Source organism: Mauremys reevesii, linkage group 8 (assembly GCF_016161935.1).
Source record: "Mauremys reevesii isolate NIE-2019 linkage group 8, ASM1616193v1, whole genome shotgun sequence".
In the NCBI taxonomy this organism is placed as follows: Eukaryota; Metazoa; Chordata; order Testudines; family Geoemydidae; genus Mauremys; species Mauremys reevesii.
In genome coordinates this window covers 57204886-57217857 of record NC_052630.1, presented here as the reverse complement: position 1 = coordinate 57217857, position 12972 = coordinate 57204886, and the positions used below count along the sequence as shown (strand labels likewise).

The following is a 12972-nucleotide window of genomic DNA, read 5'->3' as shown; positions in this document are numbered from 1 at the left end:
TGGAAGGTTGGCAATAGGGAGACTCTCAAACTTTCACATGAAACCCAACTTTGAAGTGGTTAAAAGACAGAGCTGTGTATAAGCTCAAATTATACCAACCCTAGTATCTGACCTGGCTGACTGTTCAGTGGTTGAGGAAAATAAAAGGAATACTCCACCTAAAAATATATATATGGTGAGTCTTTTTTCAGCAGTAACCTGGAAAAACAGCGCTCCAGGTAAAGGTGGGAACCTAAAAGGCAAACAATACAATTTTCTTTTCCATCTCTAATTTATAATTATATGGTAAAGTACACACGGTTTCAGTAACACCTTTCTATTTTTCTGTCTGATTGTATAAGCAAGGAGTTTTAAAGTGAGGTGAAATGTGGGGGTATGCACCACAAATCAGACTCCTGGAAGGGGCACAGTAGTCTGGAAGGGTTGAGAGCCGCTGAAGTAGAGCATATTGTGGTCTATTTTGAGTGGAGCTCGTAGAATGGAGACTTCCCAACGGAATTACAAAATGTAAAAGTAGATTTTATTTTGGCTCCTCTTAAGGTGCTGAGGAAGGAGGTGGTTCTTTTTCCGGGGGTGGGGGGGGGGGTATTGAGGCCAAATTTCAATCCGGGACGCTCAAGAAATCTGGAAGGCAGCTGAAGCGCAGGGAGAGCCCGATGAGAAAACAAAGCAAGGGTGCTGTCGAGTCTCTCGGTTCCTCTTTGGCTGCTACACGTGTGATGGGAGCCACGCACGAACGCCCCGTGCTAGGGAAGCGCGGACTCTCCATTCCCAGCAGCGCGGGGAGCCAGCAGGGAGAGCGGGGCAGCTGCCCGGCCGATTCCTGGCAGAAGAGTCTGGACGGGCGATGGAGCTTCCAAGGGACAACGGAGCTCAAACTTGGCGGTCGAGATTTTTGCTAAATCTAGAGATCAGCTGGGAACAGCGTGTGAGAGAGAGACACACCCCGACCCACATGTCTGGGGGGCGCATGGGAAACAGTCTCGGGTGCGGAGAGGTTGGGGATTCCCCCGATCCCATGAGCTGGGGAGGATGTGGGGGAGGGGGTCACCTTTACACACTCCAGGAAATTCCCGTTTCATTCAGATGATTTATTGGATGTGAGAGTTATTTCCGGACGAACTTTTACGTCACTCACTTATTGGTCCATAAGTAGGATGCATTAATCGTGGACGCAATCTACAACACACCGGGAAAGCAGCAAGAAAGCAGAAGTAGCTGCCTGTACAGAACCTGACAGGACTACGCAGCAGCAAGTTTCCTCCCGTGAAGAACCACTGGGATATGATTGTGCCCTGCACTTTAATCATCGGTCTCCTGGCTTTCAGCCAAGCAGGTTAGTACTCAACCCTTCTCTGTCTCAGAGCCGCGGCTGAGCTGCATTTGTTTGCGGTGCTTTGCGATGTCCTTTCCCCACAGTTGAGGCTGGGGTGGTGCGTTTTGTGTTTTCTTTGTTCTGAGTCTCGGTTGGAGGCAGTTTTGCTAGCACAGCCTTGAGGGGGCTACAGTGAGAGCGAGATGCAGAATTAATTTTCTAACGAGTGCCACTGCCTTTGGAATAGCACTGATGACACCCCACACTTTTAAGAAATGGAGCCTCAGGTTTAAGAATGTGCTATAGTGACATAGGAGCCAGTGCAGAACTCATGAGTTGTAATCCAGGAGCTGCCAAGATGGTCAGGGATACAACCCCATGCTCTGGGTTGTCCCTAGCCTCTGGGAATGGATGACAGGGGATGGATCACTCAATGATTGCCTGTTCTGTTCATTCCCTCAGAAGCACTTGGCATCGGCCACTGTCAGAAGACAGGATACCACAGGGTAGAAGGACCATTGGTCTGACCTAGTATGCCATTCTTACGTCGTTGTTGTTGGTATTATATTATTAAAAATATCATGTTGACGTCACATCCCAATCTCTCTGATTTACCATGCTTTGGTATAAAAGTTGCTCCTGAGATTCTTAGTAGAGATGGGCACCAGCTGCAAATTTTCAGCCAGCACCCAAATTTCTCCAGTGATGGGAGTCAAGAGATTGGGAAGTGACACACAAAACACTGTAGCTGGTTTAGGGCTAAGAAACAGGTAAATCTACGATTTGGAGCTAAAGGAATTATAAATAGCTTGCATAGTACCTAGTTATGCCCATTTATTAATGAACCCAACTTTCATTGAATTCTCAGAACAGAATTAGGCCTAGAGAAATTACGACTTTTCATTTTCCCCATTCTCTCTTGCCACCTTGAAAACTTGTAGTTAAACTACAAGTTTTAAATGGGATATTGAGAGATGATATTGAGAGATACTGAACATTCTGAGGGGAGGGTCATCAATTCTCTAGCAATGCCTCCTACATACAATACCAACTGAAAATGAATAACCCATAAACAACTGTCAATATTTTTTCTTTTTATATTAATAGCTTTTAAGTATATCGGTGCAGGGTTTAGTCTGAACTGGACCTACCTACACTTTGATTATTTTCTGCCATATTCCTCAGGAAATTGCTTACATAGCTCTTAAAACTTCACTTAGGGAGATGAAAACATCAATGTATTCATTCCGAATACGCTTTTATTAACATTACTCTAATTTTCATTGCAGCTAATCCTTGCTGCTCAAACCCATGCCAGAACAGAGGAGTGTGTATGACGACAGGTTTTGACCGATATGAATGTGACTGTACAAGGACAGGATTTTATGGGGAAAACTGTACTACACGTAAGTCTGAAAGTTATGTTTTTATAGCTAACAATAATGAATCTTGAAAGCTGCAAAATATTCCAGTATTTTACTTCCAGATTTGCATATTATTTAGTCCTATAAGTAATTTACAATAGTCTTAATCTTTCCCCTCAATGCTCACAGCGGAATTCTTGACCTGGCTGAAACGGACATTGAAACCTACTCCAAACACTGTCCACTACATTCTCACTCACTTCAAAGGTGTCTGGAATATAATAAACAGCATTCCCTTCTTCCGTGATTCCATCATGAGATATGTATTGACATGTAAGTATCCTCTTTGTGCTATTACCCTTCAGTTATAGACATCGGCCACAAGAGTTTAAGGAAATATTGTGTTGCTTAGTGATTTTATATACATACATACATACATACTTTAGATATATGGGACAGAAGATGTAGAAAGCAGAAGCATGGCATACATTTCATCTCATAATCAAGAGGTAACCACGAAGAGTGGGAGAACGGATGAAAGGGATTTTTTTAAATGGGATCCACCATTGATCAAAATTATTCTGTAATTTTTGTAAAACAAAAATTATGACACATCTATAACGCAAATAATTTATCTCTGTAATTGAATGCAGTGATTCAAACATTATATTATACACTGAAGTGTTCCACTGAATATGGTTTTAATACTAGAAAGTACCACACTGTAAATTTGCTCTTAAATAAGGACAGCTCCAAGCAAAAAGCCTGGATCTCACTATACTTCAAATTGGGAAGAGGTTCAGACTCAAATTGAAACATCATAGCTTGCCTCTTATCACTGTAATAGGGTGAAACAAAACCCTATGTCCCACACCAGCAAATTTTGGCAAAGTTTATATCTGGATGCAAACTCGGTAAGTCTGGCCCCACTTCTACTGTAAAATAACCAAAATACTATCACCTCACTAATTTGAGTAATCATATTGAAATCAATGGAACTATTTACAAGAGAAAGGTGGAAAAGATTTGCCCTTGTAGCTTAATTAAATTAAATTTACTGTTTTAAGGCCAACGTTAATTTTTTTTTAAATTTTTTTTTTTAGCAAGGTCACATTTGATTGACAGTCCACCAACATACAACAGCCAGTATGGTTACAAAAACTGGGAAGCCTATTCCAACCTTTCCCTCTATACTAGAGCTCTCCCACCAGTGGCACCGGACTGCCCTACACCCATGGGTGTTAAAGGTAAGGAATAAAAGAGATTTCCAATGTTTGATTGTGGAGTGTGGGAGAGTCAATTTATTTTGCCCTCTCATTTAAGAGACTATTTTTTACAGAGCTACACTCTGAAATCTGCAACAGTATACTGTAAAATAGTGTATTGGATATATTGTGCAAAGCTAAAAACTAAGTAACGATTTACAGACTCCAACCGTAGTTATTGAGCTAAATGCTAGAAAGAAAAGAAAGAATTGAGCTGCAGATTCAATATAGGAGAAATGAAGATTTTTTAGCAATCAACTTGTGTTTTAAATCAAGTGAGTAAGGTTTGTAAAAGTTACAGCTAAATTGTCAGCAGGTATAAACCAAGTAGCTCCACTGATTTATATGAGTAATGCCAGTTTACACCAGCTGAGGATCTAGGTCATAGGTTTCATATTTGATAGATACTTGTTCTAAGGAGAAAATGACATAGCTGGATTGAATAATAAAATAAGTCTTATTTCCTCCAAATGTAAGAGAAAATAAACTGATATGATTTTAAATTACAGGTAAGAAGGAGCTCCCAGATTCTGCAGTAGTTGTGGAGAAATTTCTGCTGAGGAAAAAATTTATTCCTGATCCTCAAGGCACAAATATGATGTTCACGTTCTTTGCTCAACATTTCACCCACCAGTTCTTTAAGACAGATCACCACAAAGGGCCAGCCTTCACCAAAGCTCTCGGCCATGGGGTAAGATCATAAAGTTGTGACTCTTACTGAAAAGAGCAGCAAAGTTTATCAGCCTTGATGGCAAGAACAACATCCTTCAGAGTGTTAGGAGCATACATAAACACGCACATACTACACAGCATTCTTTGTATTACTGAGAGCCTTACACTGCAGTCCTAAGGCTGACAAAACTGTTGTTCAACAAGATGGAGGCTTTTTCAGTCCAGACTATAGGAGCCTAAATAATTCTATCGAAAATACCAAATGATTTAATTCTCCTTATCTACGCAGTCTTAATTTTCCAAATGTGGTGTTACTGTTTTCCCACAAAGCCATCTATATCTACTGAGACCGCAAAAGTTTTTCTGTTGGACTGTTTCCGTCATGCAGAAAAAGGCATATACAGTACTGTAACATAATTGTCATGTGCTACACTTTTAAAAGAGACTTTGCTATTGAAAAGTAACTATTTCACATGAGTATCTATTATTTCTGTAAACCAATTCCAGTTTAAAAGTCCACAAGAATTTTACAGTATTATATTATATAGTTTCCAGGCTGTCCATTCTTTTAGACATGTTTGAAGCAGTCTTTTTGAACTGACTGAGAATTTAAAAACTCATTGTTATGCATTGTTTAATCCAGTTCTAACAAAAAAGCTGACTTTATTTTTAAATCTTTATGTAAGGTATTCATGGGGTGCCAATCTTCATAGTATACTTAATATGCAAACATTTAAGCCCCAGTCCAACTCCCATTGACTTAAACAGGAGTTGGATCCATCCTAAAATAATCAGAAATGTAGTTTGACTTCATGTTTCAAATACTTTTATTTTATAGGTTGACTTGAACCATGTCTATGGAGAGACTTTGAATAGACAACTTAAGTTGAGGCTACTTAAGGATGGAAAGCTGAAGTATCAGGTGTGTTTCACTTTAAAATTCCTACTGTCTAATAGGAGAACAATGGAATTTTATAATTAACATTTGTTAATAGTATGAAGTCTTGTTAAAACACAGTGGGCCAAATTCAGCCATGGTGTTAGCAGGTCCCATCTACGTCAGTAGTAGCTGCACACACAAATACAAGGGCAGAATTTGGTCCACAGGCTGTATTTTTAGAATGGGAAAAATAAAATACTGGAGAATGTCTATGTATCATCAGCGATTCTTAGTCTCTCTCTCCTTTTTAACTGCAGATGATTGATGGAGAAATGTACCCTCCCACAGTGAAGGACACTCAGGCAGAAATGATCTACCCACCTCATGTTCCTGAGCACCTGCAATTTTCTGTAGGCAATGAGGTGTTTGGTTTGGTCCCAGGTTTAATGATGTATGCCACAATCTGGCTCAGGGAGCACAATCGGGTCTGTGACATCCTTAAGCAGGTGCATCCAGAATGGAATGATGAGCAGCTGTTCCAAACTACCAGGCTCATATTGATAGGTGAGTAAACATGAAAATGAGACTTTCCATGTTAAACTATTTTACACAGATATAGAGCATAGCTTCAGGGGGCTGCATTCTCAAAAGTGATTTTGTGTGCCTCCTTATTTTGAGGGGCCAGCTTAAAATACCTTAAAGGTATTTTCAGAGGCTAGGGAGATCAGAAAGTTCTGAAAATAGGTCCCTTTAAGATGTCTCAAGCTAGGCACCCAAAAACAGAGGGACACAATCACTAGTCCACTTATGAAAGTGGAGGCCTTGTTTTTTTGTTTTTTTTAAAACAGCTATTAATTATACAGTACGCTAAAAAGTTATCCACGTTACAATGATCTGGGAGGTTTTTCCTCCCCTAGGCAACTTCAACAGGTTTAATAATAGAACAATTTTTACTTAGTTTATTAAATCAAATCGCAAGGAATTTTTTAAAAAGTTTTCATGACCTATGTTCAGTATTTGACGGTTCATGAAAAAAACAGTCCATTGTAACCAGTATCTTGAATATCAAACTGTGGAGAATTCCTAAATCAAGTTGCATTCTGTTTCGTTAACTAAGGGAAATAGAACTGTGAGGTGCAGGAAGGTGAGTTTAAGGCCATGTCTACATTAGCACTTATGTCAGCAAAACTTCTGTCACTCAGGGATGTAAAAAAAAACACCTTCCTGAGCAACATAAGTTTTGCCAGTATAAGCGCTTGTGTGCACAGTGCTATGTCTCCCACTGACATAGATACCGCCACTTGTTGAGCTGGTTTTATTATGTAGACAGGAGAGTTCTCTCCTGTTGGCATAAGACAGCTACACAAGCGCTCTCACAGCGGCACAGCTGTGATGCTATAAGCTTGTAAGTGTAGACATGGCCTAATTCTCAAACGTCAGGCATGTGCAGCTGGATGACCTTCAGCTGCTGCTAAAGTGTCTTATCTTCAGTGCAATTGCTGCTCTTTGTTACAGGTTAAGAGAAAAGCTTTTATTCAGTTTAGAATTTAGGAAGTTACTGGAAAGCTAACCCAAAATGATGGTTGTTATATATTAGTCTCTATCCAGTGACATTTATTTTCACGTTAGTTTATGCACACTCCATTTGGGCAAGACAACTAATTGGTTGTCCCCAGATGAACACTGCAACAGTATACTAAAAGGAGATAGTTGTATTTGACAGAAACAGCAACTCAGAATTGCTTTGAGATATCTATATCTTTTTCTGGATAAAATTGGCAATGTTTTCCCTACAGAAAAATCCTATAGAATGTAATAGCAAATTATGTCCTTGCTATAGAATTGTTAAAGGAAATTATAGAAAGGACATACTTTGCTACTAAATTCGAAATGTTTATTACATTTTAGAACTATCATTTTCATCCCTATTCACTTCTATAAGAGTTTGTAAGAGTTTACAAAGCATTAAGAAATCTTTAACATCTTCTGAATCTCCTCCCAAAATATATTTATTTTAGAACAATCCTTGGCCATTTTACCTCACCATTTACATCCTTTCTCACACAGCTGGCTGAACATTCAGAATTGTTCAAGCAAACAAAACTGATACACATTTTTCCTGTTTCATTGAACTAACAGGAGAGACCATCAAGATTGTCGTTGAAGACTACGTGCAGCAGTTGAGTGGCTATTACTTCAAGCTGAAGTTTGATCCCGAGCTGCTGTTTAACCAGCAATTTCAATATCAGAATAGAATTGCAGCCGAATTCAACACTCTGTACCACTGGCACCCACTTCTGCCTGACAGTTTTCAGATCCATGACCAGGAGTACACTTTCCAGCAATTTCTCTACAACAACTCTATCATGGTGGAACATGGCCTTTCCCACATGGTGAAATCCTTCTCCAAGCAAATTGCCGGCAGGGTAAATATTCTTACTAAGATTTTTAGCTTTTGGACAGAGTCTAGAAATTTTTTATGCCAATTAACATAAGCCAGAAACTTGGGGAAAAGTTTACTTGGAATTTCTTCTGTGAAAAAGAAAGATACCTGCTAGTTCAAATAGTAAAATCTAATTCTTCCCAGTACTGGAGTTACCAAAGCAAATGCACTTTAAATGTTATTGTCCATGAGCCCAGATTCTTCACTCTTAGTACTTACAGAACTCTCACTGATTTCAATGGGAGTTTTATTTGTAGGAAGGCTTCAAGGTCAGGTCAAAATGGCCTTTTAATTTAAAAAAGGAAAAGGAAACTCTTTCAAAGCTTGATATAATCTTGCAAAAAATATCATTTACTTGAAAATAGCACTAATTTTCTAGTGATTTTCAGTTGTAAAGTTAAAATCCTAGCAATTCTGGGCCTAAACAAGTGTATCTACTGTAGCAGGTTGCACTCTCAGAGAAGTGCAGTACAATAGCTGAATATTCTCACTGGGCTGCGCCATGGTTGTAGTACTTCCCAGTGTTAATGGAAATTGTAAGGCTAAAAGCCATTCAAGGGATACTTCCTTACTCAGAAGAACCCCCAATCATATCAATGGAAATGTTGCCTGAGGAAGGCAAGCAGGATTCCACCCAAAGTTTATACACATGATAAAAGTTGTGAGGAGTTTGCCTAGAGTTGTTATTATTCTTTGTATCTTTTTTTTGCAATAGGTTGCTGGGGGTAAGAACGTTCCTTCTGCAGTACAGAAAGTAGCTAAGGCTTCAATTGATCAAAGCAGACAGATGAGATACCAGTCCTTGAATGAGTACCGAAAACGCTTCCTAATGAAACCTTTTAAGTCATTTGAGGAACTTACAGGTAAGAGATATTCTTTCTAATGGGGCCTTTTCTTACAAATGGTTAATACAGTAGATGGGTCACTGTTTGTTTCCAGGATTATATAAACTGGGGTTGTGGTGGGAAGTAGGATTAAATACCAAAATAAGAGTGCCAAAAGGTGGGATTTTTCATTTACTACTCTTATTTATTATTAATTGTTACAGGAGAAAAAGAAATGGCAGCTGAATTAGAAGAGCTTTATGGAGACATTGATGCTATGGAGCTGTACCCTGGCCTTCTAGTAGAAAGGCCTCGTCCTGGTGCCATCTTTGGTGAGACCATGGTGGAACTTGGAGCACCATTCTCTTTGAAAGGGCTGATGGGAAATGCTATCTGTTCTCCGGAGTACTGGAAACCAAGCACCTTTGGCGGAAAAGTGGGCTTTGAAATAATCAATACTGCCTCCCTACAAAATCTCATCTGCAATAACGTGAAGGGCTGTCCCATCACCGCCTTCCATGTCCTAAACTCTGATGCCACAGAAACGGCCACCATTAACGTCAGCTCCTCAAGCTCCTCAATGGAGGATATCAACCCGACGTTACTAATGAAAGAGAGATCTGCTGAATTGTAATACATCAATTTATTTATTTATTTAAGTAATTATATAAATTATTATATTTATATCTTTATATTTAAATAATGAAATCCAGACTTTGTCTTACTAAGACAAGGGTTCCACTGATCAAGACAGACCACTGTTTTTAAAGTTTGCATCACTGGATCCATAATTACAAATTCTGCAACAGAAAGAAGTATTCCAAAGTTAATGGAAAATGGTCCTTTTTTGTTGTTGTTGGTGTTTTGCTATAAAACTTGACAGTAAATGTTTTGTTTTGTCACTTGATAGGCAACATAATGCTACAGGAATAAGTTATTTTGTCAACATATATTTTAATTTGAAAATGAGCTCTCAAAAAACCAAGAAGATTGGATTAATGAAAACTGTAATAATTACTAATTACAGTACCATAATAGTAAATTAATGTAAAACAAATTATGCAACTTTAAATGTTTGTATAAAGTCAGCAAATGAAAAAGTTAAGTTTCTCACAAACACTACCTCACTATCATGCACATATTTTATATTAACATTTAATGAAGAGCCTTAACTTTTATTTTCTGACTTTGGACTTTGAAACCTATGCTCTAATGTTCCAGTAATACTCTTTTTAAAATTAAAATTTACTTTATAAAAATATATAACCTGTGTTTAAATCCCAATTAGGTTTTGGAGTTTGCACAACATAATAGGGTGGAGGGAAAGATTTGCTGCTATTTAGCTAGAAGTAGTTATTTGCCAGGCTGGGATAACAGGGCATTTATATTTTGATAGCTGTGTTGTATATTGCAAGAAATCAGAGCAAGAAAATACAAAAAATGATTTTATAATAGCAGTTCAGATTTTTACATGCAAGGATCATTTCATTATTTTTAGGAGGGGGTGTAGAATGGCATTTTTTATTAAAACTGCTGGGGGGATTTAAGTAGAAAGAATGCAATTATACAGGCTGGAATTGGTTAGAAAACAATTCTGGGAGAAAAAATGGCCAGGGAGCTTTATTGACCACTTGTGGACAAGGCTTCCATTTTATATCACATGTGAAAGATACAGTCTTCCCAGCACTGTATATACTGCATCCTTAATATAGGATAGGAAATGTTAGCATGAATATGGCCCTGTTACAATTTGACTGTGACTTTCCCTAAATTACTAGTTACTTGTTTTTACACTTTTATTATTTTATTTAGGCTGCTTATTTTAAGAGATGTTCATTTGTAACTTTCAAGACTGATAACTGAAAGAGGAACACAGTCTATTGTACACCGAAGTGTATGAGGTTGGAAGGCTTTTTACAGATGTGTTTGGGGATATTTTTATTTATTTATTTTTTCTATGCAATGCACAAAATGGAGAAAGCACAATGCACATTAAAAAATGTTGAGGTTTCTTATATTCGGAACTGTAAATGTTCATAAATGGAAGATTATTCAGGAGGTCATATGAAATGTGAAATGGATCAGAACATGTGATTCAGATTCATTCACCTCCTCCTCAAGAATACACTTACCCAAAAACTTTCAACATTAATCCACTCTAGGGGGAAAAAAATATATTGGTTTTAAAATCTGCACCATCTTATTGCCCACTCTATCACAACTGAGTTAGTTTTCAGAATTAGGGCCCAGTCCTTCTGTTCCTTTGTATGAAATTCAAAATGAGAGTTCCGGATACAGCCAGTTTGAATGTAGATCATACACTACATGGGAAAGAAAGCAGGTCTTCCTCTATTTTGTACAATGCAAGCACAATGTCAGCACTCTATTAAGTTATTAAGTAATAATATGTAATCCCATCTGATAGGATTGGGATGATTACCATACATGGCTATGACAGCATGAGAGTATTTATATGAAATGTTTTATAATAAATATGTTTGAATGATTTTTTCACCTTTATTTTTTTTACAAAAAGGACATGTTTAAAATACTACTGTTAAAATAAAAAATGTGCAGACATTATCTGTGAGTACTGGTATTTGATACTTGATTGCAACAGAACATTTTAGTTGATTCACAATAGTATCACAAGCAAACCCCCCATATAATTTTATTTCTCCCCTCCTACCCAAGAGTTCATCTTACAAAATGCATTAAGTTTACTAATGATGCAAGGTTAGGGTAAATCAAGATCTAGAATTTGTAACTTTTGGCAAGTCCTAATGCAAGGATGTGTTTAAAAATTAGCAAAACTTGTGTCAGAAAAGTGTTCCTGATTTTTTTATTTTGGGGAGGGAGGGGGAACAAAAATGTAAATGAAAACTTCCCAGCCAATACATGGGGGGAGGGGGAAATACGAGGCGGGGAAGGCAGCAAAACACGCTGGACTACAGCTTTCTTTAAGAGAAGATTTGGGGGGTGTAGTAGAAAGAAGGTAAAGGGTCTGGGCATGAGCAAAAGGGAAAGCGAGTCAGGATGGGGGGCAATTTTATCAAATATAATTAGCCATCAATATAATGAACAAAGAATAGTTCTTTAAACAAGAGGTCATCACAGCTGATCTCCCAACCATAGGCTGACCCCTGGAACAAGCAATAATCAGGAGACCATACTATCCACCATGTCAGGCAACAAGACACAAGAGGCGGTATCCATCTTGGCTGGTTCATCCTCTCCCTCTGGAGCTAGTTGCTGAAATGTGGCTGCCAGAAAGTGAGACACAGACTCTGCAATAGTGTTATTTACTTCTACTGTGTTTGAAAACTCACATTTTGCTGAATGTGATTCAGAACACAAACCCACATGGTACCCGTAACTCTGAGATCACAACATCCACTACACATTACAGACAATTTCAACAGTCCATAGTACTAACTTCCTGTTCACATCTCATTCTGCAATCAAATGTGGAGAAGAACTCCAGAAGCTGAAATGCTTGAAGTCACCCAATGTTCATTTTGCCCACCAAAGGAAAGATTCCAGATATGCCTCACCCTCATCTAGATTCCTGGGAGGTTGTTATTCCATTTTCATGGGACCAATGTCCCAAGGACATCTAAGCCCACTTACCTTGCGCTCTCCTATTCCAAGGACATGCTAACAGCTTCACAAGTAAGAGCTACCCATGGGCATTCCTCTGTCAACCTAGCAAGTTCCATCAACTGTGAAACAATCCTTTTTGTGGGGATGAGAGAGGGGGTATCAAGGAGTAGGTAAAATGTGGACTTCATATTGCACTTGGCCAACTAATCTTGTTGAAGCAGCAAGGTCACCCATCAATATCAGACCACTACATCTCTAAAGTAGATTGGCCCCACCACCTGTCACAACCATTCCCTGAATGGAAGGCTCTGCCATCACTGCTTTCCTGTGCAATATCATAGGACCCTGCTGCCAGGATAGCTATCAGAACCATGTGAGCTGTATCATTAACAGATCCATAGGGGCAGTAAATACACCATGTGATTGTAGTGCATTCTCCCATAAAGCACTGCAAGGGGCTCCCCTCAGGACGAGATGGAGATGCAGCACACTCTTGGCCTTACAGTGCTGGGCTTGCCATGCACAAAGCCTGGCACTGCCTTTTCTGGGTATCTCTAAAGGAGAATGGCATGGATTTCAACTGCCCTTCCTTTGGTCTGCGTGGGA

General features: G+C 38.8%; 2 protein-coding genes across 2 annotated transcripts in view; one reads left to right on the top strand and one right to left on the bottom strand.

Annotated features, from left to right (window-relative positions):
• PLA2G4A (phospholipase A2 group IVA) overlaps window positions 1-12972 on the bottom strand; it is a 368660-nt gene that overhangs the window by 194803 nt on the left and 160885 nt on the right. The window lies entirely within an intron of this gene.
• On the top strand, window positions 1053-11330 carry PTGS2 (prostaglandin-endoperoxide synthase 2). The gene is made up of 10 exons (XM_039484616.1): window positions 1053-1336; window positions 2605-2721; window positions 2869-3012; window positions 3783-3926; window positions 4454-4635; window positions 5455-5538; window positions 5814-6060; window positions 7636-7922; window positions 8655-8802; window positions 8988-11330. The coding sequence occupies exons 1-10, from the start codon at window positions 1285-1287 to the stop codon at window positions 9395-9397; spliced, it is 1815 nt and encodes a 604-aa protein (XP_039340550.1). The 5' UTR covers window positions 1053-1284; the 3' UTR covers window positions 9398-11330.